Below are 27,748 nucleotides of genomic sequence, written 5' to 3'. Positions count from 1 at the left end.
CTGTAGAAATGGGAAGCCTTACAGTGTACAGGGCTTTCTCGATCCAAATGACTGAAGAGTTTTTCCATATTGTCATACACAAATTTTAAGGTATAACTCTACTCCTCAAATAGAATAAAGATCAGTCTTGCATTGCTAGAATCATTGAAGCATAAGATCAGTATCTAACTTTAAAAGCCCATCATCATTTCATTAAAGAGATCAGTTGTGTTTCTTGTTGATATTCATGGTGAGCCCATTATCACAGCACACTTCATGAAATCAACAAATTCAGTCAAATCTTACAGGTGATTGTAGCTGCACACAATTTTGCATACCGATTAAAAGCTACCATTTGGAGGATTACAAAATTCCATTTAGGAAGTGTCTGATATTCTTTGAGCCCTTATACTAAGAGACCACTAGCAAGGCTTTTGTCGGGTTTCCTAAAAATGTCCTAATTGATTCAGCTTTATTACTTCAATGGCCCCACCTATCTTGCTGGATTGGTAAACTTCAATAAGCCTGGCTTGACTTCTGCAGCCAAACTAGGAAAGATTTAATGTAATAGAAGGGCTTTTCAGCCATTCTTTCCCTGTAGCTTTTTTTTCTTGGAGGATAGGTGGGCAAAGTGAAGATTTTGGTTTTCTTGCAATCAAATTAACCCTATGCAATGTTAGGGTCACTTACATTAACTGTGGTGTGAACAAGCCCTGGCCGTGTCTTCTGCCACAATTCTTTCCCCTCTTCCAGATGAAAAAAGTCTAGGCACAACTGTTGGTGCCACTACCTGACCAGCTCCCTACAATACACTGCACAAGGGTGGAAATTTGAAAGCCTAATAAACCAGTTCTCAAAACCAGCCTGATTTGTAAATGGTGTCTTTCTTTTTCATAGTTAGTTACTGAATAAGTATCCACAAACAAAATCTTTTTTTTACTCTCCCTCCCTTGAATAAAGCTTAGCTTCTGTTAGCTGTATGGATCGTGACCCGTCAAAAGCGCGTTCCACAAAAGCGCGGTCGACGAAATCGCGTATGTGACGTCATCACAACGCGACGAAAAAGATCGAAAAATTGAAATAAAAATTAAATTACAGCAAGCCGATTCACATAAAGGTAAGGGTTAGGTTAAGGGTTAGGGTTAGAGTTAGAGCGTTAGCGTTACGTTTAGCGTTAGGTTAAGGGTTAGCGTTAGGTTTTTCGTTACGTTAAGGGTTAGGGTTAGGTTAAGGGTTAGGGTTAGGTTTGGGGAGGTTAGGGGAAGGTTTTAGCTTTATTTTTACATTTTTCGATCTTTTTCGTCGCGCTGTGATGACGTCACATACGCGCTTTCATCGACCGCGATTTTGTTGTCCGCGGTTTTGTGGTAGAACCGTATGGATACATCCCTGTAGTTTTCTTGGTGACAGTACAAAAGTCTTGGTATTCTTCCATGATATTTTTTTTTCAACTTTCCAATGCAGATACTTGGTTTCCTGGTGATATTTCATTCAATTATTAAGCAGGTCTGATGATGCTTATCTTTTTCCAGATCAAGTAGGATTATTAGATATTGCTACTCAGTGGTGGGATTAAAATTTTTTTTACTACCGATTCTGTGGGTGTGGCAGGGCTTGGTGGGCGTGGTAGGGGAAGGGTTAGAGTAAAATCTGTTAAATCTCCATTCCCTCTCCACTCCAGGGGAAGGTTACTGCAAAATCCCCATTTCCTCCCAATCAGCTGGGACTCTGGAGGCAGAGAATAGATGCAGGTGGAGCCAGTCAGAGGTAATATTTACTGGTTCTCCGAACTACTCAAAATTTCCCACTACTGGTTCTCCAGAACTGGTCAGAACCTGCTGCTACTGTGATATTCACAAGACAATCATTAAATGAAAACCAGGTTCTTATATTTCAATCTCAACTTTTTCAGAAATGATTATTTTATATCACATAGCAAGAGTGAACTTCAGTTACATATAACTTAGGCTGTGTATATTTGACAGGAATTTTTACCTCCCTTGTCATAATGGTTCATGTAAGTAGCATAACCAACTCAAGTGTCCACCCAAAACCAACTTGTGTCCATCCAAAACTTTGCATATCAGGTATGAAACAAAGATTTGGGGCTTTCATACTGAAACATACTTGCAAAATCTCCAAATTCTTCAACTTGGTGCACAGCTACAGATAAAAGAGTTATTTTATAGATGGATCCACCTCTATAGTTGAAGTTCTATACTTTTTTCCCTCTTTCCACTCAAAATTAGAGACCTTTGAAAAGTGGGGAGGCAGAATGCAGAATTTTAAATACATTCTTGGCTGCTGGAAATTGCTGAAGCAAGCATCATCTTGACTATTTACTAATAATTTGTTCTATGAAAATTCCAATAATCTCCTATAGGTCCTATATCCATCCACCTCATCTGCTGCCTTTCATCTTCCCTCAAGCCTGTTTGCCACCAATTGTAGTCATTTAGCATGCAGATGCAGACTGACAAATTTATCTTCTTGATTTTTAATCTTGAGCCATATTTTCACTATTTTTTTTTTACTTTCATAACGGGGGTCTCCGAAATCTTTTTTTACTTTCAACTAAAGAAGCGATGTTATTCACAGATCTTAATCGGCGTCTAAGGCTACCCAATAGCTAAACAGGCAAAGGAGGACGTGATAATCGGAACACCAGGAAAGGCTTTTTCTATGGTGGAATTCATTCTATGATCATCCATTCATTTTCTCCTGCCCCATAGATATTAAGATCAAAGATCAGACGGCAGATTTTTTAAAAAAAAATAAATATTACATTGAATTAAAATGTATAATTAATGCAAATGCAAAAATCTGTAAAAAGCATTGAGAAATTGCGAGGCACAAGAGTTTGTGGGCGCGCATACTTTCTTTTCAGACGATTCTGCCGCTGCCCTGTCCAGGGTCCTCTATTTCAGGAGTCTCCAACTTGGCAACTTTAAGACTTGTAGAATTTTGGGCGTTGAAATCCACAAGTCTTAAAGTTGCGAAGGTTGGAGGCCCCTGCTCTATTTAATCTTATGAGGAGGTCTCAATTGAACAGCAAGCGTGGCTCTCTCTCTACACTTTCTTACTTCCGAGGGCTACTTTCCTCGTCTACAATTTGCCCCTGCCTGCGGAAGTGACGTAACGGGTCCTTGCTCATTGACAGCCGGAATCGCGTGTGCCGCGATTGGATTGAAATGTGGATTTATTTAAATAGAATTCAATGAAATTCAATAGAATTTAAATAAATGCCTTTTCATTTGATCGTCCGTTAACGACCACTTAGGAGGCACACCTTTCCATTGGTTCTTCCCGACTCGAAAGGCTCTCACCCGACCTTCCAGGACTTTACTCCACTCTCGCCCGAGCGTCCCATCAACCCTTGCGGCTTCCGGCTCCTCTCTCTCTCTTTCCTTCCGTACCGCCAAGTAAGATAGTCGGTAAGTCGGGAATCCGTTGCCATCCTGGCCGAGGAGACATTGCAGCGAACTTTTCTTCCTTTTCGAGGCTGCTTAGAGATGCTTTCCGTCAGCTCCCGCCGCTCTTTTCCGAGGCGAGGAGAAACAGCGGGTTTTCTCACACGTTGTTAACGGGAGGCGGTTGCAGGCTTCGGTTTCTTCGGGGGGGGGGGGGGGGGGCGGGCAAGCGCAAAAGCTGGCAGGCCCGCATTCTTCCCCGCTCAGAAGGCGATATTTTGGATCTGCTGTTTTCAGAGGCGGCAGGAGAGTTTTGAGTCTGCATGCGGGTTGGGAATTATGGAAGTCCAGGAAGTCCTCGCCTTACTGAAATAAAAGTGACTTGTGACCGTTTTTCGCACTTAACGACCATTGGCAGCATCCCCGCGGCCATAGTATCAGACTTCAGACATGCGGTCCGATTTTGCGGACTTCTGACCAGCATAGTCAATGGGGGGGGGGTGTCCAGATTCACTTAACAACCTTAACAAATGCAATGATTCCCTTAGCAGCAGTGGCAGGAAAATTCGCATAATGGGGCAAAACTCAATTAACAAGTGTTTCATTAGCAACGTAAATTTTGGGCTCAGTTGTGATTGTAATTCGTAGACTACCGGTACTGTAATGCAGGCCATTGTTTTTACAATATAAATCAGTTCACAGCTACCCCAGAGCGTTGATCCCCTCATTTATCCAATTGTGCATGTTGTGGAAATGATACATACACCTGCTCTTTCATCTGGTAAAGCTTCAGTGATGAAGAAGCGTGTATGATATTTTTATTAAATTACCAGGACCCAGTTGTTTCACAGCAGTAGCAATCATTGTATGCATAGCCTTATAGAAGCCATTTGGTCCTTTCTATGAAATACTAACTTTGTAGAGCTTGTTCCTTCTATATATATATACATGTGCTATATATACATATTTATTTTCATATACAAGCCTTTCAGTTAGCAATGAAAGAAGGTAGAGTTATGATTTTGCTAATCTTCCCAGTGTCTGCATACTTGGCATGATATGAAAATGAAGTACAGGGATATACTATATTTTTCAGACCATAAGAGGCACCTAGCTTTTAGGAAGGAAAACAAGAAAAAAAATTGCCTCCAAACATCCATCCCTATTCAGCTGGCCTGTTCACCACAGCCCATTTGCCTTTGCCCATTATAGAACAGCTGATCAGCACCACCAACCACACACCTCACATCCCGCCGCAATATTTGCTGTATAAGACGCACAGACTTTTCCACTTTTGCAGGGGGTGCGTCTTATACTCTGAAAAATAAGGTATATATTTTGTGCAATTAAAAGCCTCAGAATTCCCAAGGGCAAGTCCAACCTGGTCTCTTTTCAGATGAAAATTTAAAGTTGTGAGACAGTTGAAAGAACAGTGGTCAGGCACAGAAAACTACTACCTTGCTCATCCATCATGCTGCGATGTATTTTTACAATGGTATATGTAGATTGCCTTGCAGTCTTATTCAATACTTACAAATAATAAAAAATCTAAATAACAATTGGGAATAGTTAATCTGATTTCTGACAAAGCTTTCACTTGTAATAGATGACCCATTGGTTTTGCTGTTAGTTGCTTTAAGTAATATAGAATTTGTTATCATTTTTAAGAATGCAGTATACTAAAGAAATATTGGAAAATGAGAAATCAGAAACTCAGCTTTTAAACCAATAACCTCCCAGGATCGCATCTGGAGAGTTTTTGTACTCTTCCAGCTTTGGACACAGGAGGGATAAAAATTGCAGAAAACACCCATTCTGTTTCTGGCTCTGAAACACGCTAGCAAACGGAAGATATTCTGCAACAATTTTATGCTTCATTTATAACCTACAGGCCATGATTCTTTACATATGGTTTTTTTTGTAGTTACAATGCCAGCTCTGAGGCCTCTCATCAAACCTAATATTGTCAAAAAGAGGACCAAGAAGTTCATCCGTCATCAGTCTGATCGCTATGTCAAAATCAAGGTAGATGTTATTTTTGTGAATGTTAACCCCTCAGTTAACATTAAAATACTCTGGTTGGTGGTTTATTGTGGGTCTTCAAGACTTTAAAATGAAAACATGTTGAAGTTCTTCCAATTGCTTTTGAATTTTTGTAGCGTAACTGGCGTAAGCCAAGAGGTATTGACAACAGAGTTCGCAGAAGATTTAAGGGCCAGATCTTGATGCCCAACATTGGCTACGGGAGCAATAAGAAAACAAAACACATGCTTCCCTCAGGATTCCGGAAATTTCTTGTTCATAATGTCAAAGAGCTGGAGGTGCTAATGATGAGCAACAAGTAAGTTGGAAACAGTGTTTTGTAATTATTCTTTAGGAACTGCCATGTTGCATTGCTATATGGTAAAATTAAGTCATTCTGAAATGAAGCTGGAATCCATTAAACCAGGCCTTTTGGTTTAGGCATCTTTTCCAGGTATCTTTTTTGTTGTTCTCTTCCTCAGAATGTCTTGTACTTCCTGCGTAAGACAAGTCATTTTTCTGTTACTTCATTGCCTTTACAAAATTCTTTAGTGTTGCCGAAAGATCATAACATAAAAATAGATGGCTGAGAAAAATGAAAAATTTTATATTGCCATTATGGAAATTATTTAAAAATTGGAAAAAATACTAATGAGAACTAGAAATCTTGGACTGTGACTGCGTTTTGCTCTCATTTTTTCCTCCAGCCCTCATCACTATCTTAATATATACCACATCAACTTGAACATTAATCCCAGGGTGGTGGTGGACATTATCCCAAACAGATTGAATAAGCCATAGCATAGGATTGACTCCAGCGGTCAGTTGTGTTGTGGGCATACAGGTAGTCCTTGACTTACGACCACAATTGAGCCCAAAATTTATGTTGGTAACTGAGGCAGTTAAGTGAATTTTTGTCCATTTTACGACATTTCTTGCCACAGTTGTTAAATGAATCATTGCGGTTGTTAAATTAGTAACACAGTTATTAAATGAATCTAGCTTCTCCTTTGATTATGCTTGACAAAAGGTCACAAAAGTTGGTCACGTGATCCTGGGACACTGCATCCATCATAAATATGAGTCAATTGCCAGGTGTCTGATTTTTGATCACATAACCATGGGGATGCTGCAACTGTCATAAGTGTGAAGAATGGTCATAGGTCACTTTTTTCAGTGCTGTTGTAACTTCGAACAGTTATTAAATGAACTGTTTTAAGTCGAGCACTATCTACTGAATTCAAGCAGTAGACTCATTTTACACATCTAATGATCAAAGTAAAACTAAGGAGAAAGAAGGGAGTTTGCAACCAAGCCTGGAGAACCTAAGCTATAGTACCAAAATAGTGCCTTCCTCCTAAGAGGTAGGACAATAAGGAGAGCTAGTTTGGTCTAGTGCCATGATGACGAACGTATGGCATGTGTGCCACAGGTGGCATGCGGAGCCATATCAGTGAGCATGTGAGCCTTTGCCCTACCTTGGCTCCAGTGCGCATGTGTGCGCTGGCCAGCTAATTTTGGCTGGCCCACCCACATTGCCCTTCCCTTACCAGGAGTCTCCATGTGATGCCAGTTAAGTACAGGGCTCATGCAGAGGCTCTCGGAGGGTGTTTTAAGTCCCCTGAGGGCCTCCAGGGGGACGTGGGAGGATGTTTTCACCCTCCCCGGGCTCCTAGAAAGCCTCTGGAGCCGGGGGGGGGAGGGCGAAAAACAGGCCTACTGGGCCCACTGAAGTCGGGAAATGGGGCATTTGCAGCCTCCGGAGGACATCCCGGGGGGGGGTGTAGAGGAGGCCATTTTTGCCCTCCCCAGGCTCCAAGAAAATGGTGTGCGGGGGGAGGATTAAGTTATGCAGCAGGGGGCATGGCACCGGGGGGGGGGTTAAATTATGTATGGGCACATGTGCATGTGTGTGCTTTTGGCCCGTGGGCAAAAAAGGTTTGCCATCACTGGTCTAATGGTTAAGGCACCATGCTAGAAAGGTAGAGATGGTCATGAAAGTTAGCTGGGTGGCTTTGAACTAGTCACCCATTCTGCTCAACTCATCTCACAGGGTGGTGGTTGTGGGGAAAGGAGGAAGTTGTATTGCATATCTAGATTAGTTTTATGTTCAGTTCAGAATAGATGGATTTTCACTGTCTGGAATTCATAAAGCTCATTTTGAGGAAAATTTCTTAAGAAACATTCAATATGTTAACAAAGAGCTTGTAACATTCTTTTGTGGTTGTTTTCAGGTCATTTTGTGCAGAAATTGCTCATAACGTTTCATCCAAGAACCGGAAGGTAATTGTGGAGCGAGCAGCTCAGCTTGCTATCAAGGTTACCAATCCAAATGCCAGACTGCGCAGCGAAGAAAATGAATAGTTTGTCTTGAACAACTATATTTAATAAAGTATAACATTTGGAAAATGTGTGTCCTTGGCATGAATTGAATTAGGTGGGGCACCCCCATGAAAGAAATCCTTAGGATTTAGAGGCAGCTCTAAAATTAGTGAGATTGCTAATAAATATTTGCACAAATATAATTTGTTGTAGTACAAAAGAATATATTGTCAAGCATGCAGTTGGAAATCAATGATTGCCAGATGTCAGAATGAATCTCATCAGAAAACCTTCCCAGACTAACCACCTACATTTTTCATTGAACAAGTTCCAAAGATTGTGGGAATGCTGTACATAATATATTTAATTTCCAAATATATGACATACTACATTTTGATTAGCAAGCTAATTCAGTGTGGGCTGAATTTGATTACAATTAAATAGATGTACCGTTATCGTGTAACAGTGAGCTCCGGTTACCTGCCCCAGCTTTTACCAACCTAGCAGTTTGAAGGCATGTAAAAATGCAAGTAGAAAAATAGGAACCACCTTTGATGGGAAGGTAACAGCGTTCTATGTGTCTTCGGCGTTTAGTCATGCTGGCCACATGACCACAGAGATGGCTGTTCAGCTTTAAAACTGAGATGAGCATCGCCCCCTTAGAGTCGGGAACGAGTAGCACATATGTGTGAGGGGAATCTTTACCATAGCTGACTTGAAAACTACTGCAAGCAATGTAGAGTTATTGAGAGGAGTAACATGGGGTTCAGATCTGGGTCCTCTGTTCAACATTGTACTTATATGGATAAAGATTTGAAATAAATTTTGATTCAATTTGCAAGTGACACAAATCGGGAGTGTAGCTGACCCTAACCCTAGAAGACAGAAATAAAATTTAGTAAGTTTTTTATACTTTAGATCAGATTGTCAAACTCAATTTCATTGAGGGCTGCATCAGGGTTGTGCTTGCCAGGTGTGGGGTTCAGCTCAATGTCACTTGCTCCATTTCCGGCTGTGACAGCCTCCTGCAACTCTGACAGGGAATGGGGGGGAGGGCATGTAGGCTCCATTTTTGCTGGCAGAGGCACTGTGGGATGGTCCGCTGATTCCAGGGTGGCCCCGTGGGTAGATGGAAGCACCAGCTGGCAGGCCTTGAGTTTTACCCCCCTGATTTAGATAGTTGTCCTGAGAATTTTAATAAATAAAATGAATATATATGGATAAAAATCCTTAATTTAGGGAACAAAAATGAAATGTATACAGTGTAGCCTAGGGGATAGCTGGCTTGGAAATGGTACTTGTGAAGATGGATCTGTACTTCAAACCCAATTACTTAAATGTCATCTGCTGATTACGATTCTGTCTTCTCAAAATAGATTCCCAATTTTGTTTCATTAACATTTAAGTGTGCTTAAAATCAGAGATTTTAAAATTATTTTGTGAAGAATAGCAAGTTCAAATTCATATAAGTGTCCATACAAAAGTTAATTGGGTAGAAAACCAATAATTAACCAAATTCTGTCAGTTATATGACTTTATTCTGATGCATGTACAGCAAAAGGTGACACCCTGTTTTATAAATAGAGCACTTAAGTGATTCACATATTAAGTGGCATATGACTCCCCCCCCCCCCACTTCCCCAATGAAATGTAATCAGAAGCTGCAAGGCAGCAATATGATCCTTGCTGAATGAAAAAAAAATAGAATACTACAGTTGTATTTCCATTTTGATAAATGAACGGTGCTAATTCATTACTGCATACTTTATACCAGATGAACATCTCTTGATAATAACATGCTAATTTTATATACGTTGAAATAATGCTTTGGTATTAGCTTCTTTAAAAAAAACAATTGTAGCAAGAAAAAAAAATTACACAGTGGCAGACAAACCACATTAATGAAGCATAAGGCATTCGATCTTGGAAGACAGTCGAGATACTTCTGTAGTTTAATATTAATCTCAAAGGAGGGAGGCAGGGCAATGGATATAAAATCTTGTAACACTGAAAAATCACTTAATTGTAATATCTGTAAACATGGAACACCAGGATTTAACTGATGTATTTGCCACATTTGTTGATTCATTTGGAGGGTATAGTCTGTCATCAGAATTCTTTGTGGTGTTTTCACTTTAATATTAATAGAAGGGGCGGTAAATACACTTGTCAATGCTGCAATTAGATTGACTCTTCTTTTGGCATGATTGCATTTTGGAATACGTGGTAATTGGAAAATAAGATTGCCATTCATTTAACATATCTGAAATCTGACTTTGTTTCAATAGAAATATAATTTGTCATTTTTAAAATGACGCCTGTCTCAAATCATTTCTAGCTCCTGCGCTGGAAACAGTGGATTGATTGTAAGAAGCAGACAAAATAGTCCAAGAGTTCTAACTCAGTTCCATTGATTCTGATGCTGATAATGAAGTGGGATCCTTCTGAATGCTTTCAAAGAGGGAAGACATTTCTGGGTTGGCTCGGATTTGGGAAGAAAATTCGGCCATTACAGGGCTTTTATCGGCATCTGGGATGGTCAGTAGAGCAGCTACTGCCCTCATTGCTGAACGTTTCAGTTCATCTTGCTTCTCAAATTCCTGTTTTACAGAACCAGCCTTTACCTAGGAAAAAAAGGCAAAATTAAAATATTACCAGTCTTAATCACATTGATATGTCTGTATTCAGTGGATTTTTGCATGGTCAAGAAAAGAAAATCTGACTACATACCTGCCCATGAATTCGGAGATGTTAAATAAGTCTAAAATACAATAGCCACATTCATTAATCTCTGCATATTCTTGACCAGCTGAAACCTCCTCAAGAATAGCCCAATATACAGCACATTGTAGGAATCCAGTTATAGGAGTCCAATAAAGGCAAGAGTAATTGCAGAGATTCCTGGTCCATAAGTAGTGCACAAGACAAATCTGCAAAGACCATTCCTAGCCATGTTACCACCTACTCTCCAGGCAGAAGCTAGATCAGGAGGACCTGAGATCAAGGAAATGCAATCCCATCGAGAGTTGAAGATGAAAAACCATTAGATCCAAGGGGGGCAAAAACCCTCCCACAGGCCTGGGTAAAAGCCTCAAGGGCATCGTTTGTATAGCAAGAGATGAAGATGCATAGTATTGCCACCATATTGATGTTTTTTTACCCAGTGATGATAAAACTGCTAGGTGAAGTCATGTAAAATTTAATGGGAACAGAGGGATAATTAAGCCCTGAGATGTCCCACACATGAGAGGTCCAAGTGGAATGGAATCAACCTTGGAGGAAAGAAAACTGCAAAACAAAACCCCCCACATCTGAGTCCCCAAAAGTGATCAGGAAGGATATCATGTTCAATGATACTGTAACCTACTGAGAGTTGGAGGAGAGCAAGGAAGGATATATCACCTCCAAAGGGCATCATAACCATAACCGATACTGTCTTGATACTTCAACCCAGCCTGAAAATGGCTTTGAAAACCTCAAAAAGTCCTGAAGCCCCACGCCTACCACTTTCTCAACAATCCTCACTTAAAAGGGAAGGTTGGAGAAGAAGCAAAATTGTCCAACACTATTGAATCCAAGTATGGCTCCTTAAGGAGGGATGAACCAACTGCTTCGAAACACATGGACCAAACCTGCTCTCAAAGAAGTGTTCACTACTACTTGAACCAGATTATATGGCACAAATCATTGCTCCTTCTGACTACCCAGGGGAGCCATTATTTGAACACACAAGACTGCAGAGTTCAGAGTTTTTGGGAACTCAGTCCACTTCTGTGCCAATCAGGGGAAACTCATCCCAGATAATCAGCTAAGATTGCTTCCGTCACTTCCACTTTCACAACTATAATCGGCACCAAAATTTCCACTGGTAAGCCAGGCAGTTGTTAAGTACATTGTGCCTGATTTTGCAACATTTTTTTGGTACGAATGTTAAGCAAATCACTGCAGTTGATAAATAAACCATGCAGTCATTAAATGAATTGGGCTTCCCCCATTAAATTTGCTTGTCAGAAGCCGACTGAGATGATCACAAATGGCATTCACATGGCGACAGGATGCTGTGATGGTAGTAAGTGTGAGTACTAGTTGTAAGTTACTTTTCAGTGCAGTAACTTTGAATGGTCATTAAATGAGTGATTGTAAGTGGAGGATTGCAATTGTGATTCTATTGCAACAGTAATCCCTTGTTTCTCAGGACATGAACAATTACCATATTTTTTGGAGTATAAAACACACTCCCCCCCAAAAAAAAGTGGGTGAAAATTTTGGTGTGTCTTATAGACCGAATATGGGCATTTTTGGCCTCTCAACACCACCACCACCACCCCGTGCCCCATTTTTGCCAAAAACATGCCCATTTTTGGTGAAAACAGGATGCGTGAAGGGTTTGGGAGGCCTGCAGAGTGTTCCTGGGGGCTGGGGAGGGCAAAAAACGAATGCACGGAGGCAAAAAACTTTTTTTTCTTGTTTTCCTCTTTGAAATCTAGGTGTGTCTTATAGTCTGACAACTATGGTAGGTACCTCAGGAAAGAAAGAGAAGTAGAACTATCAAGCTATAAATACATTCAAGCTTCCCAGGACATTACCTTAGTTGAACATGTCACTCGTAGTGGTTCAACAAGCCGCTCTAATCTTTGCAGGACAGCATTAGGGCAGAGTGTTGACAGGCGAGCCAACATAATGAAAGTCAGCATCTTCATAATGAAGAAAGGAAAAAGCTTACATTAGCACTGTTTTTTTCAAGCAGGCATTCCAGTAATAATTTACAACAACTCGTGGTCACTTTTGCGTTTAAAACAGAATCTTTACAACAGGGGTCCCCCATCCCCGGTTTCTGGACTGACACCGGGGCGCAGCATGCCAGAAACTGGGCCGCACAAACAAGTGAAGCCCCATCCATGGGATGCAGGCAGCACACGGAACCATGCCCCCTCCAGTCCACAGAAAAAACCTTTCTCCACAGAACTGATCCCTGGTGCCCAAAAGGTTGGGGGTCACTGCTTTACAAACACTGCAACAAGGTTTCCCTCCTACTTAAGTTGCTCTTCCTTCTAGGTTACAAGGCAGAAGAAAATAACATGGAAGTGGATATTTAGCTCTTATAGGATCCCTCAGTTTGGGCATTCTCTTTGAGGAAGAAGACAAGTCAGGATTTGTTGCATGGGGGTAACTGATTCATCCAAAACCGGCCTAAAGGTAAAGGTTTCCCTCGCACATATGTGCTAGTTGTTCCCGACTCTAGGGGGCGGTGCTCATCTCCATTTCAAAGCTGAAGAGCCACCACTGTCCGAAGACATCTCCATTATCATGTGGCCGGCATGACTAAATGCCGAAGGCACACGGAACGCTGTTACCATCCCACCAAAGGTGGTTCCTATTTTCCTACTTGTATTTTTTTTAACATGCTTTTGAACTGTTAGGTTGGCAGAAGCTGGGACAAGTAACAGGCGCTCACTCTGTTACGTGATGCTAGGGATTCGAATCACCGAACTGCCGACCTTTCTGATCGACAATTTCAGCGTCTTAGCCACTGAGCCACTGCATCCCTAAAACAGCCCTACAATTCAATGAAATAATGAAATTAGAAGCTCCAAAATTAATTTTTAAAAAAGAAACATTACCCTAATATCATAATGATCTTTCAAGCCATCTTCCACATGATTTAAGTATTCGTAGATGTCCAGTCGATCAAGGCAGCTTTCCAAAAGTGTGTACATGCATTCAAAGGCAGCTTTCCTCACATCGAGCCCATCATCTACTGTGTGTTTGAAAGGCCCCATTTCTACCTAAAGGGGGAAATTCAAAGTAGCTGGAAGTTCTAAAAAAAAAGGAAAACTTTCACATGCCAACTTTATCTGGCCCAGCGTGAGGCCACAGAATTGCTTAGTTCATTTCCAATTGAAATTCAGCTGAAGGTATTCCAATTTAAAGCTTTAAATTACAGGATCAGTAATCATTTCCATACACCTGTGGGATTAGTTTACTTTCAGGTCTCATAAGAACATTGGCTGAATTATATTCACACACATCAATATATCTATGTTGCTTATCATTCCCATTTGATTTGGTCGTGCAGATCCCTGGCCATCATTCATAACAACAAGAAGTTAGGAGTACTGGGGGAACCACCCAACTCAGGGATCAACAACTATGGTCCTTTTATAACCTGTGGATGTGAACTCTCAGAATTCCTGAGAGCATGAGAGTTGACATTCACAGGTCGTAAAGGGGCCATAGATGCCCACACCTGACCCAATATCAGAAACAGGATAATGCTGAAATGGAATATGATCCATACCTCTCGTATGAGCTCCCTTCTAACTTTGGTTTCATTGTATAGGTGGGGTAGGACCGTACTGAGCTGATCTCGGATTAGGGAAGGTTTGTTGTGAGCAGCAGAATTAAACATGGCTAAAGCAACACGACGAACATTCAAGTCAGGGTCCTGAAGAGTTTTCAAGAAGTCACCTATAACAAAGAGTTTAAAAGGCAGCAACACTAGCTTTAAATACATTCTGGGATGCACATAATCTTCAAAAAAGGAGAAAAAAATCATATTTTCAAACCAGGCAGGGGAGATCAAATGGACAGCCCACTCTGTCATTTAGTCCCTAGTTATCTGCATCAATATTCAAGTTGCATTAACATCTAGACTCAATCATAGAATCAGGTACTTTAAAGATTAGCAATGTAGAAACAATTCAGATGACTTAAGCATATTCAACAAAACGATTCTGTATTTTAGATAACAATTGTGTTTGTGCTGAGGTGACGCAGTGGTTAAATGCAGCACTGCAATTCAGCAGTTTGGCTGTTCAAATCCCACCAGGCTCAAGGTTGACTCAGCCTTCCATCCTTCCGAGGTGGGTAAAATGAGGACCCAGATTGTTGTTGGGGGCAATATGCTGACTCTGTAAACCGCTTAGAGAGGGCTGAAAGCCCTATGAAGCGGTATATAAGCCTAACTATTGCTATTCAAGTTCACTGTGGAAATGTCACATCAATACACTTAACGAGAATGGAATCAATTAAAGATCTGCTTGGATTTTGTTTCTTGATTAAAAAAGAGAGTAACATCCTCCATAATATATTTCGTGTTTTAACTGGTCAGAAGCATCTCTTTCTTTGGATTCAACTTCCTGTTTGTTTGCTCCCCACCTAATTCATTTTGACATCAGATAACATCTAGAATTTGAACAACTTCTCTGATTCAAACAGAAAAGGGTTGGGATATGGGCGCAACAATGAAAGCCAAGCACTTTCAGGCAAAGTTAAAGATTACATTCTTATAGCAATTAATTCTTTGGGTCATTTCTCTTTACCATTCATTCCACTCTATATTCTTTTTTTTTTAATTTTATTTAACAAGGCCTGCTATTCTGACTTCCAAAGGAAGTCCTTGATCAAAACTCAAAATTACCTATGCATCCTTTAAGAAGGGGATCAATGGGTTGAGGGTGATCCGAGATGGTGAATTTTATTGCAGTCACCACTGTACTCCGAGCATAGGGGGAGCCTGCAATGAGAAGTGGGGGGGAAAGTATTTATCTTGAAAAAAAACACAGATCATTTCTACCACCTTTTCTCCCCTTAAGAGCGCTTTTTCTTCATCGTTTCCAGAACACGAAACAGCACAAACAACCCCAGCGCACACTGTGTGGAAATTATTCTCTTTTTTATAGCGCTCATCCTCTTGAAGGGCCGCAGTGGCTCGCAAGTTTAGGATGCTCGGTTGGAGGTTAGAAAGCCCATGTTCGAGACCCGAGTGCTGCTGTGTGTGGCAGGGTGAGCTCCCATCATTCGCTCCAGCTCCTTGACAAGAGACATGAAAGGAGCCTCCACAGGCATCCCCTGGGCAACAGTGATGTCACCGGTTAATCCTTTCAACCAGGAAGTGCCTACAACACAAACGGGACAGAATCTTCTTGAAAGGAGCCTGAGCGGAATAAAACAATCTCCCCAAAACAGCTTGTTAAGGATGGACACTAGACAGTAAACATGCGCTACAAGAATCCACAGGTCTACAGCAGAGAAAAGTACAGCCCTCCTCTCAGCAGAGCAATTGCCTCAGCCCTATCCTTTCCCTTTCCTTACCTGAGAACAGCTGTTTTTTCAGCCTGGGTAGCAACTGAGAAGGGTTTACTACAGTCAATTTCCCCAAGCATTCAGCAACAACATTGCGGGTTCCTTCCTCTGTGTATTCACAATGCTTGAAAAGCAGGGCCCATATGTCCTCCCCGTAAGGTTTCAGGCTCTCCGCTGGGGAGGAGCTAATGACTTCTTTCAGCGAATGAAGTAGTAGGTACTGCCGCTTAGGCTGACCACCAATCTCCTTCAGCATGAAGGGAAGGTATTCTTTCAGGTTGCCCACGCTGATGTTGCCCAAAGCGTAGGAAGCCGCCGATTTCACTTCTTCGCTGGGCGAGGCAAACGCATCCAGGATCACGGCTTTGAGTTCCTTCTGAGTGCTCAGGTTGGTGGTGCGGCCTATTTCTGCGAGCGAGAGGAACGCCAGCATTCTGACGGCAGTGGTAGACTTTGGGTTCTTCACATCTTGAATGAACAGGTTTACTAGGCCAGGGATTTCTTTTGGACACACAGAAGAAAGGGCCGCCACACATTTGGCAACAGAGTGAAAAGCCTGCTTGTGCAAAGTGGTGGAGGCTCCGCTAGAGGTCGATGAGTATACAGGACTAGTTAGCTGCTTCATCAGGTCAGCGTAGCTCATGTTGACCGCCTTGATCACAACCAATGCTTGGAAGAAGTCTACAATGGCATTTAGAGCCCCTCCTTGCATCAAAGGCGAGTAAACCAGCTGGAAAAGCTCTGACAGAACTGTACCACTGATCCTGGACAAGGATGAAGGATAAACCTTAGCCAAAGTGGTAAGGAACACAATGGCCACCTGAGACACATGCATATCGTTCTCGCTAATTAAATCTGGAAGCTCCATTAGGACACATTCAATCATGGCTGGCTTGAGGCTATCACTATAGTTTCTGATCAAGACATCCAGAGCCGTCAAAGTACTCAGTTTCAAGGCACGCTGATTCTTACGCAAGAAGGAAGCCAAGATGGGGAAGCCTTCTGCTAGAATGGGCCTCAGGTCTATCTTGAGTGAAGAATTTGCAATCAGAGTCAGTGCTTTGACCGTGGTCAGTCTAGTTATTTCATTTTTCAGTCTCTCAAGGAAAATCTTCAGGGTTGGCTGGAGTTCGCTGCTTAAGTAGTCCCCCAGATTGGAAACAATTTGCCCCATGCAAGAGATCGCCCGTTCCTTCACCTCCTGATCGATGTCAGCTGCTTTCAGCCTCTTCAACGTTGCCGAAAACAAGTCTGTCACATAAGGTTTGGCGTCAAATGTACAAGGCGTATCCAAGGGACGAATTACTTTCACAAGCTGTAGAGTCACCAGCAAAGCTTCGGACGTTATCTTGTAAAAAGGATCCCCAATGCAAATGACCACTGGGGGCAGCAGGGCTTTAACATGGGGATGGAACACTTCTCTGGGGTGGTTGCAGAGAACAACATGAAGGAAAGTCAGAGTATCTATCTTCATATTGGAGGAGCTGGATTTATCCGTCAAGGAGAAGACAATTCCTGTGTGCCAAGGAAACATTGGTCAGCTTGATTTATAGTTGACCCCATCCCTCAAAACAGACTTTTTTCACAATAGAAAATTCCCTATCTCTACATTCTGCACCTCCCATGTTATCCTGAAATCTGCTGCAGGGGATCTCCCCAAACTTCTGCAGCATGGTAGGCGGTCCATAAACCTTTGTGGTCACCTTATTTTTTTTAATCTAATGAATAAATAAAAGATTAGATTAAGTGCATGAGGTTACACTGCGAATAGGGATCTATTTCCTCGCGGGTATCTATTAACCTGGTAGATAGATGCCACTGGATGCAATTCACAGCATCTTCAAACTGATTATTGGGTGATTCAGATTTATTTTTTAAAAATTCAGATCTTACACACGGCTGCTCGGATTCAAAAGACTTCACTGACTTCAGAAAGCGATGATTAATTAAATCTATTTGGAAAATATATTCTCAAATAGTTTGTGTTGTACATTTGCATGTAAGAGTTTACTCCTAGATGAAGATAAAATCAGTTTGGTGGAGAACTTATTATTTTTGAGGTGCAGGAGGCACCGAGTGTTGTCACCTCATGGCTGCTGCTGGGTTACAATATTTTCGGGGAGGGCTTATTTTCAGGGGAGGGCTTATTTTAGCACGTGCGCTCAAAAGCATGACCAGGCTTATTATCCGGGGAGGTTTTATTTTCTGGGAAACAGGGCAGTATAATTTTTTGTTCATATTTTGAGAAAATGCAGATGGAGGAATAAACCCCCGTTAATCACTTTCCCATTCATTTCACCAGAGGCCAATCTGAGACCATAAATTAAGAAAAGATATTCTGCAGTAAAAGTTACGTATTCCAGTATTTCCCACAGAAAAACAATGCACCTCGATTAACAGAATTCTGTAGAATACTGACTTATAAAAAAACAGAAGCAAAGTACAATGATATATGGAAATTAAACAGTCTTTGACTGCTCACATGGATTTTTTTTAAAGAAGAAAAAGACCCAGTATCTGCAGCCACTGGCTTCAGTTAAACTAGTGGCATAACATCTTCTGTGTGTATAGAGCAACCGGATGATAGCCTTGACTATAAAGATAAAATGCAAGTAGAAGAGAAGTTGCTTTATTATTTACTGCTTATCTTTGTAGAATAGCAATAGCGCTTAGTGTCAACCCTGAAGTCGACTTGACCGAAGTCATTTTTGACCACTTCAGTGTTGCCACACTGGAGCTGAAGGATAGGGAGCGGGGCGGGGATTCCAGATAGTTGAGATTCTGTAGCCAAAACAAAATATTTTCTCTTGGGAACCAAGGACATTCTCACACCTGATCAGAGGAAGGAGGGGTGATGTCACCCAGATGCCAGACCGCACTATGTTTGGACCATGTGATTGATTATTTGGGGAAAGTGAAAATCTTTTACTTTTAATTAGGTGAAAACCACGGGAGTCTTCAGAGTCGGCTTTCATCAGATCTGTGCCAATATGATATTTCCAATAAAGCTATTCTTTGAGGAATTCACCTGCCTCAAGAGTTTTGCTTGCTATGGGACTATTACTTGGAACCCTGACATTTAAGACTTATATACCACTTCACAGTGTTTTTACAGCTCTCTCTAAGAGGTTTACAGAGTCAGCATATTGCCCCCAACAATCTGGGTCCTCATTTTACCCTCCTCGGAAGGATGGAAGGTATAGTCAAGCCTTGAGCCCCAACTGGATCAAACTCCAGGCTGTGGGAGAGTTTGCCTACAATAGTATATTCTAACCACTGCGCCACCACGGCTCTTAATATCAAAAGTGAAGAAGGAATGAAAATGAAAAGTGACCCTTGGTGAAAACTGCCCCGTGATTTGTTTAGTCAACAGACAAGCTTCACCTGGCACTAATGCAGGTATGTGATCCGCAAGGCAACCTGGGAGGACGTTCGCCAGTTCCGTCAAAAGAGCGAAGCACCCTTGTCTTGATCTGACGCTCTTCTCTTTGAGTTGCTTGTGCAAAGCTTTGATAATATTTGGAACCTATGCGATTAGAAAGCAGCTCATCGGTAATCTGATTAAAAGCCAAAAGAACTCAAAATCCAAGCGAACATTAGTTGTTTTAGTACAAAAAAGAAACTTGATCCATGTGGAAAACGCTTTCAGGTATAAATGAAGAATTGGAGATGCACAAAATCATGAAGATTTTTTAAAAGTGGCGCAATAAACACTGTATTTTCCCCTTTAGGCAAAAAAATAATCTTCAATAGCTCATTGTTTAATTTAAATATACTGCCCGTCACCCTACTCCAATTCTGTAGCTATTTCTAACAATTGGATCTTTACTTAAGCAATCATTGTGTTTAATGGGCAGGCAAGTCATTGTAGTCTCCAAAATCAGGACAGAGTGGTCAAATCACTAAGTAGATCACTACTACATAGCTGGGTTTAGGTACATAAGCTTACACCTTACCTAATATTTTTCGATGGCTACGTATTTAGAACCGGTCCAGAAAGTCTTTCAGCAACCCAGAGAATCACTGTGAAAGCCACGACAAATAAGCAACAAAAACAACTCTGGGCAGACCACGAGGACTACAAATATTGCCACTCAGATCTGCTAGGCTACTGCTGACAATTTTACTAGGTGGAGCAGACCATAAAATCAACTCCATAGGAAGGCTAAAGCTACTTTTATCCTTCAGAATACCAAATAGGATAAGAGGCGGTAACTTTTTCAAGTAGCTGCATAATATTGAGTCCATCGAAGAACGATCCAAGGATTAAAACCTCACGAGACATCATGAAAGACCCCCAGATACCTTACAGTGTCAAATTCAATTTCATTGAGAGCAGCATCAGGGTTGTGTTTGACCTCGGGGGCTGAAGGGGCATAGCAACGCCCTCATGCAACCCTCTGCCAGCGAAAACAGAGCTCGGGAGGGCTGCGTATGGCCTTCCCGAGCTCTGTTTTTGCTGGCGGAGGCATCACGGGCTGGTCCTTCACTGTTTACAGGGCAGGCTCGCAGTCTAGAACTAAGCACCCCACGAGCTGGATCCAGCCCACGAGCTTTGAGTTTTACACCCCTGCCTTACAGAATAATTCAAATTTGAGCAGTTGAAACTGTTTTGAAACACAGTTAGCTGAATTTATATCATGCCACACAGCAACATGTGATTAAGGTCAACTCACCTGGTTCTGAAGCATGGTAAGAGGTATGTCCTCTTTGCCTGCTTCATCCGAAGCTTGCAGCCAACTCTGAATGGGCAGAGTTTGCTTCAGTAAAGATATATAGGCTGAGAAGATGTCTGCCTTAACGTTCTCTTCCCTTTCCTTGAACCTGCTTATTAAAGCCGGAGAGAGAGTTTTGTAGAAATCCTGCAGAAGGTCGTGTCTGGTGCTGACAATGGCCTCAAGGCACTTTGCAGCAGACCTACGAACTTTCCAGCTGATGTCATCATCGTCACTATATTCATCGTCACTTTCTGAGGTGGAATGGAAGAGAGTTGTTATTGACAGACACTGTAGATCAGGGGTGTCAAACTCATGGCCCGCGGGCTGGATGCGTCATGCACTGGCCACGCCCACCTCATTTTAGCGAAAGGGGGAAAAGTTGCGATACGTCACGTTACCAAATGACGACGTGAGTTTGATACCGCTGCTGGAGATAGAACTCAGTTTTTTTTCTTTCAGTCTTTCAGAAGAAAGATTATCACATTTTTCAGAGTATAAGACACACCTTTTTCCCTCAAAAAAGAGGCTGAAAATCTGGGTGTGTCTTATAAACTGAATACAGCATTTTTGGCCTCCCGAAACCCCACCCTTTCACCACAATGGCTGTGCATAGCTTTTAGGAGGCTTTCAGAGAGCTTCTGAGGGCTGAGGGCAGAAATGAACGGGTCACTTTTTGCTCGTTTTTGCCCCCACCCCACCCCCCAAGAGCACTCTACAATTCTCCTAAAGGCTATTCATGCCCTTTTTTTGAAGAAGAAAAAACGGGCTCATTTTCACGAAAAACGGGCTGTTTTTGGGAGGTTTTTATGGTATTTTACAGGTTGACCATGGGTCAATTCTCACATAACACTGTCACGGACCTCATTCAACTCACCTCCAAAGCTTTGAGTTTGACAGGAAGCCATATTAATAGGATTTATGAATTCATAACCTGCCCACATTATGAAGGACTCTTGACAGCATTAAATGGCAAAAAGAAAGAGAACTCGCATTCCACTAAAACATTACCAAAAGCAAACTCAAGGTAGATACTTCATAGCCAGCCAAATGTTCATATAGAAATAGAAATACTATGTTTCTGAAACATTAACAAAGTGAGGACCCGTAAGTACTTCTGGTGGGAAAGTGTGAGAGAGGGGAGCAACCACGATGGTTTCAAATAAATGGTAAATTAATCTCATCTTGATTTTGTCCTGGATTCTTTTAATTTTGGAAGTGTAGCTTAAATCTATTCCCACCATGCCAGTCCAACATTAAATGTAACCCTTGGCCCATGTGAGAGCTGCATTTTCACCTTAGAATGACAAGAGCAAAGAACCATGCTGAAGTATTTAATTTTACAAATTTTGACTGGTAAGAGGAAATTGCCTGAAGTCTTCATTAGGTTGCACAGACCAATTGCTGGCAACATCAAGTACAGAAGGGGCAAGATAACTGATAGTTGATCTACTGTATACCAGAACAGGCCTTCTTGCTTTTTCTTTTTTTCACATGCAAGCAACAATAGCCATGAAAACCTCAGGTCAGGGAGAGGGGAAATGGGCAGTAGCAATGATCCTACTCAGGTCAGGCTACAGTGCTCTTCCAATTTAAGATTCATAGCAGAGAATGATAACAAAACAGTCATAAACAGTACCTTCAGAAACCTTTATCAACAAATAGAACATATGGAAACCACCTATTCTTACCTCCTCATTTAAACCCTTCCTTTAGATGCACCAGACTTCTATCTGGCCATATTTTTAGACTTTTCACTAATCGGTTTAAAGCAGGGATGGTTGTATAATTTACATGCTCTTTTGAGCCTTGAAATATTGATTTGGGGAAAAAACAGAATGGTTTGAAAGAACTTCCTGAACTGGTGGTGGAGGCATTCCATCTTTATCAATGACAATCATAATCCGAACCTTGCTCCTCATCCTCTCCATTTTCAGTTTCCATTATTTCGTCTTCATCTTCCTCTTCGTTATCATAGTTGTAATTTGGATCGTATGTGATGTACTTGAGGCACAGTCCAGTCACATTAGGAAGGTGAGGGCCAATTTCTTTTGGACACCTTTAGAAACAGCAAGGTAATCATAGATTAGCATAGAATATAATGTTTAATTCTATTGATCATGTTTTTCAAACAGTTAACTGGCATTTCATCTCTAAAGATAATCCCTGGGTTCAGCACACAGCAACACATCGTTTTTAACAATCAGCATACTTCCCAATGCTTTGCACATATAACCATCTCCAGGTAATCTTTCCCTTATTTTTGTTTAAGCTTCTTATCAAAGTTATTTTAAAAAACTATGCAGGCAATTGGGATAATTCTACTGAAATATATCTGAAACCTGGGGCTTCTATAAAATCATGATCCAGGGAAGATTCAGGACAAGAGCCCACAAGTAGCTAATCTAATCATATTGCTCTTCCCGGCAACAGCCATGCTTCATCCCTCATTATCCAATTTACAGTTATTCATCCTAAGAGAAATATCCCCTTTGTTTATTCATTACCAGCCTTTTTAAAAAGTTAAAATCCTATTTTAAAAAGTAACAATCTCAGTTGCAGAAAATGATCATTTCAATTCTCCAGAACCACTAACTGAGACCTCTTTATCAGGAGTCTATGGCAATTCAGATTTGGAAGAAAAGAGAGATATGGAGCATGCTGGACTACTCCATAAACCTATTGCAAATTTTCCTGGAGTTCTCAGTTGAACCCATGTGACCCTATGACAAATTGTTGTTGATTCAAGAAAGTGATAAGAGATGCTACAGACTTGCCCAAACTCCCTGTGAATCTTCCTAATCCTGACAGGCCCTCGCTTAGAGATATAAGTCATTCTTCTAGCAGATACAGGTCAATCACCCATGTAAACCATGACACCTACAGATAAAACTGTACTTTTCTGGTAACTAATCAGTCATAGATAGTTGGAGCAGACAGCCCTGATTTCGGTTGCAAACAACAGGTGACAAAAAAAAGATTTCCTTCTAAAAGTTAGAACAAAAGAACATGGGAGCCAAGTCAGTTGCATACAACATTTGAGTAAAAGGTACCAACCTTCTTACAAAAGACTCAAAGGCTTGGAAACAGTATTCCCTCAGCTCATCATCTTCTACATTGCAGTACTGAATTATCAATGGGATCATCTTCTCTAGGTAGTCCCCTAAAAGACAGAGACAGAGTAAGCGATCCACACAATTCTTTCCCAGATCCACTGAACAATCGGGGCCCAGTGGGAACATAGCCTTTTGAGGCAATGGTGGACATGGGCCCATCTATCTCACAGGAAAGGTATCACAAGGAGTATCACAAAGGAAAAGAAGGTCTGTTCAGGTTCTGCTCTGTTCAAGAGATGTCCTTCTCACTTAGAGCTGCTTGATGAACTCAATAGCTTTGCGTTTCAATCAAAATGTGGAAGTTGTGGTGGCACAGCAAATCCACCACAGTGTTCTTCTATTCCTTCACAAAACAGCACTGGAAGGAACATCTGGTGTATCAGAAATATGATTTCATTTCTCTGACATAAAAGCCCATATCCATATCCAAGTGTGCAGTCTGAATTTGTATCTTGGACAGTAAAAACACAAGACCCAAGGCACCCAAGAAAATAGTGTCAACAGCAGAGAAAGAAAACTACTTTTAGCCTCCCCTTAGTGAAATCACCCATTAATGTTCTTAGACCCTACCATTTTCCAAATGGAGATTTCCCCTATCACCCCTGGTTGGGCTCAAAGCCATGAACCATCTGGATGGATCTATTCTGGAGATGCCTTTCAAAGGGAATACCTTCGTCGCTTCTATTCTTAGCTGGTAGCCTATTAGAATAAGCATGTATATAAATTATGGAGGAGATCCCTTACTTAGGCCACAATTCCAAACTGAGCTTGCCCTCTAAGGGACGCCAAACATTTTTACAACAGTAGATGTTCAGAGCAAAATAGGCAAGAAGGAAAGAATAAGGTGAACATCTCACTAACAATGCAAGGCAGGACTGGAGGGAGTTTCTTGGGATACGCAATGGGCATGAAACAACAGTGGTCAGAAACAAGCTAAAAATCCAAATCACAAGGCTTACCTATGCGGTGTCCAGCCTGCTTGCTGATACCAGCAATGCACTGGATGTATGTTCTCGTAGTCGAAGTGGAATTATTCCTCTTCAGCTCTGACAAGAGATGTTCCATAAGCTCTGCAAAGATGTTCCCATTGCATGTCAAGACCAGGTGACCTAGGGCAATGATGGCTCTCTTCCGAACGGCCAACCTGGGACTGATGAGCTGAGGAAGGAGGCAGTTCAGGATGGAAGAATGGAAGGAGTACAGAGTTCCCCCTAGCCTGAAACCACAGACAAAGCTCACATCAACCAAATGTTCTCCAAACAGAGTTGGATTTAACTGTTAATTTCCTGAAGACAGCCATTTCAATTCATTTTTTCACTTTTCTTCCATGATTTATGTTTTAGATTAGATTAGAATAGAATAGAATAACAGAGTGGAAGGGACCTTGGAGGTCTTCCAGTCCAACCCCCTGCCTAGGGAGGAAACCCTGCACCACATCAGACAAATGGTTATCCAACATCTTCTTAAAAACTTTCAGTGTTGGGGCATTCACAACTTTTGGAGGCAAGCTGTTCCACTGATGAATTGTACAAACTGTCAGGACATTTCTCCTCAGTTCTAAGTTGCTTCTCTCCTTGATTAGTTTCCACCCATTGCTTCTTGTTCTACCCTCAGGTACTTTGGAGAATAGTTTGACTCCTTTTTCTTTGTGGCAACCTCCGAGATATTGGAATACTGCTTTCATGTCTCCCCTAGTCCTTCTTTTCATTAAACTAGATATACCCAGTTACTGCAACCGTTCTTTTTACATCTAGATTAGATGTAACTGTAAGCCACCCAGAGTTACCCTATGGTAAGATAGGTGCCAATAATTTTTTATAAATAAATAATGATGAAAATACGTTCTGTTGTTTGCAAGAATAAGCCTTTGCAGACCATGAGGGGTGTATATGAGAGAGAGGATGCTGCAAGAAATAATATATTTATACAGCAAAGTGTAATCCAAATTAACAAAAGCAACAGTTTATACTAATGCTGTTTTCCCAACAGTCCCTTTAAGGACTTAGGAAGGTAATAAAAACACATATGAAGTCCGCCATCTAATATATCCAACTAAAACGCAACAATGAGAACTCAATACATTTTGTAATGCAAAAAGAGAAATCTGAAGTATGACTTTCCCTCAATATGCAATTCTCTATTCAGTGCAAGTAAAGCTTCTTTTGCAGATCTAAACCATTTTTTAAAAAAGAAAACAATTTCAGAATATTTACACACTAAATATAAAGGCATTTGTTTTGAATTGCACATTTAGCATTATGCTGTCAATCCGCATGTTCGGCTATAATCTAGTGTTTCAATATGGACAGCAGAAAAGCTGACTGAATGACACTCATTTTTTAGAAGATGAACCCGGAATTGTCAAGAGTTCGTTAACACAATCTTCCCCAATTTAACGATTTCCAGATGTGTTGCACTTTCACTTTAGCAATTATGGCTTTTGGCCATGTGGACCAGGCCAGTTCTATTCCACCAGAATAGCCTACTGACAATTATTGCCTATAAGTGGCATTTACTGTATTTCTTTTCCTTTCTTCCTTTCTTTCATCTCTCCATTCAGGGATATAAGCAAGAAGGAAAAAAATGTTTCCTTTCCTCTTCACTGAATGGGCCCCAGGGTCATTTAAGACCTCTAACTGATAGTGACCATATGTCATTTCTTATAAAAGAGAGTTCTTTATTTCAGAAAACTATCCTTTAGATTTAATTTTTTATTTTCTTGGTTTTGCTTCTGAATTCTCCTTTATAAAACAAAATCATAAACAAGTTTTAAAAAATCTTTGTCAACCTCTTTCAGATTTGTCCCTTTTTCAGGTTTGTCCTTTATTTTTTTCCACGAAAATATGTTCACTGTTCTGATAATTAATATGTACAGGCCTAAATCTTATGTTACCAGTTCACAGACTCACAAAACAGAAGCTGGCACTGAGATGCCTGTTTAGAAGGATATTTAGTTTATTACAGACAAGAAGCAGCAAAGAAGATATTAGCTTAGCGGGGAGGGGTGGGGGAAGATCTTACAGAAAAAGGAATTACAATTTAAGACCAAGATCAAGTAAAGGCACGATAGATAGGCTCATCAAAAATGGAAACCAACCCTCAATATTTAAAGAAAGGGGCAAGATTGTGTGCATATCTAAAATAAAGTTAAAATCTCTAACATACTTTCTCTGATTACTTATTGTTTCTTAAATTTTACTTCCTGAATCCTGGAAGGATCCACTTGATAAGGCAGGGCAGCTCAAATTCTCTCCTTCCCTCCTCTTCCTGTTAAGATGCTGCCTTCTCAGGATGAATCTAAGAACAGAAGTTCTAACAAACTCCTGGTTATTTAATCTCAAAGGACCAGTGATGGGAAAGCTACCTTGGCTCAATGATTTAGCAACTTGGCTCTCTTGGGCTTTTTGTCTTAGAAGCAAAAGGGATAAATTTGTCATTTGTGTATGCTGCTTTCCAGTAGTTCAGGGATCATTGTTGTTAAAATATTCATGAATGGGAGAGACATGGGAACAAGGTCAGCCAATGAATAAGCCAGTGGTAGGATTCAAACATTTTTACTACTGGTTCTTTGGGTATGGCTTGGTGGGTGTGGTATAACTTGGGGGGCATGGCTTAGTGGGCATGGCAGGGGAAGAATACTGCAAAATCCCCATTCCCTCCTGATCAGCTAGGACTTGGGAAGCAGAGAATAGATGGGGGCGGGGCCAGTCATAGGTGGTATTTACTAGTTCTCCGAACTACTCAAAATTTCCGCTACCGGTTTTCCAGAACTGGTCAGAACCTGCTGAATACCATCTCTGGAATAGGCATCGCAACTAAGTCGGCCAATGGGAGCTTAAACAGATCTGAGTCTGTGCAGAGAATTGAAAAAGAAACTTGATCAATCTGTTGCTCTGAGAAGTAAACAAGCAGTCTGTTTGGCCTTGTCTGCTGAAATGAATTTAACTGCTTGTGTTTGCCCCTAACTCTCCTGCCTTGTGTTTACTTGGAAGAACTACCTGTTGGTATTGTACATTTATTCATCTATTCTTAGGTATATAAGAAGTTAATGAATCCTGCTGCATCAGTTATCTGTGTGTGCTTCTTGATTTGAATTTAT

General features: G+C 41.1%; 2 protein-coding genes and 1 non-coding gene across 4 annotated transcripts in view; 2 read left to right on the top strand and 1 right to left on the bottom strand.

Annotated features, from left to right (window-relative positions):
* Nucleotides 1-3,293: 3,293 nt before the first annotated feature.
* Nucleotides 3,294-7,820, top strand: RPL32 (ribosomal protein L32). The gene is made up of 4 exons (XM_014059156.2): nt 3,294-3,413; nt 5,314-5,414; nt 5,549-5,730; nt 7,646-7,820. The coding sequence occupies exons 2-4, from the start codon at nt 5,319-5,321 to the stop codon at nt 7,773-7,775; spliced, it is 408 nt and encodes a 135-aa protein (XP_013914631.1). The 5' UTR covers nt 3,294-3,413; nt 5,314-5,318; the 3' UTR covers nt 7,776-7,820.
* Nucleotides 5,120-5,256, top strand: LOC148047978 (small nucleolar RNA SNORA7). Its single transcript, XR_015696183.1, has one exon. It is a non-coding gene; the product is annotated as a small nucleolar RNA SNORA7 (small nucleolar RNA).
* A 1,429-nt stretch (nt 7,821-9,249) lies between the features above and the next one.
* Nucleotides 9,250-27,748, bottom strand: part of LOC106543210 (cullin-associated NEDD8-dissociated protein 1) — a 35,390-nt gene continuing 16,891 nt past the window's right edge. The window contains exons 6-16 of one of the 2 annotated variants that reach the window (XM_087708930.1): nt 24,609-24,865; nt 23,591-23,696; nt 22,444-22,592; nt 20,495-20,787; nt 19,203-19,344; nt 15,828-17,333; nt 15,154-15,249; nt 14,032-14,201; nt 13,355-13,519; nt 12,320-12,427; nt 9,250-10,357 (exon numbers count right to left, since the gene is read on the bottom strand). In XM_087708930.1, coding sequence (XP_087565056.1) covers nt 10,130-10,357; nt 12,320-12,427; nt 13,355-13,519; nt 14,032-14,201; nt 15,154-15,249; nt 15,828-17,333; nt 19,203-19,344; nt 20,495-20,787; nt 22,444-22,592; nt 23,591-23,696; nt 24,609-24,865 — 3,220 coding nt within the window. In that variant the 3' untranslated portion in view covers nt 9,250-10,129. Of the gene's footprint in view, nt 10,358-12,319; nt 12,428-13,354; nt 13,520-14,031; nt 14,202-15,153; nt 15,250-15,364; nt 15,632-15,827; nt 17,334-19,202; nt 19,345-20,494; nt 20,788-22,443; nt 22,593-23,590; nt 23,697-24,608; nt 24,866-27,748 lie in introns of those variants that run through there. The other variant, XM_087708931.1, reaches the window with a different exon arrangement.

Source organism: Thamnophis sirtalis, unplaced genomic scaffold (assembly GCF_051295495.1).
Source record: "Thamnophis sirtalis isolate CommonGarterSnake01/CBP01778 unplaced genomic scaffold, rThaSir2_p1.2 scaffold_3, whole genome shotgun sequence".
NCBI classification, from domain to species: Eukaryota; Metazoa; Chordata; class Lepidosauria; order Squamata; family Natricidae; genus Thamnophis; species Thamnophis sirtalis.
Note: the sequence above shows the minus strand (reverse complement) of the source record. Positions and strands in the feature narration are given on the sequence as shown.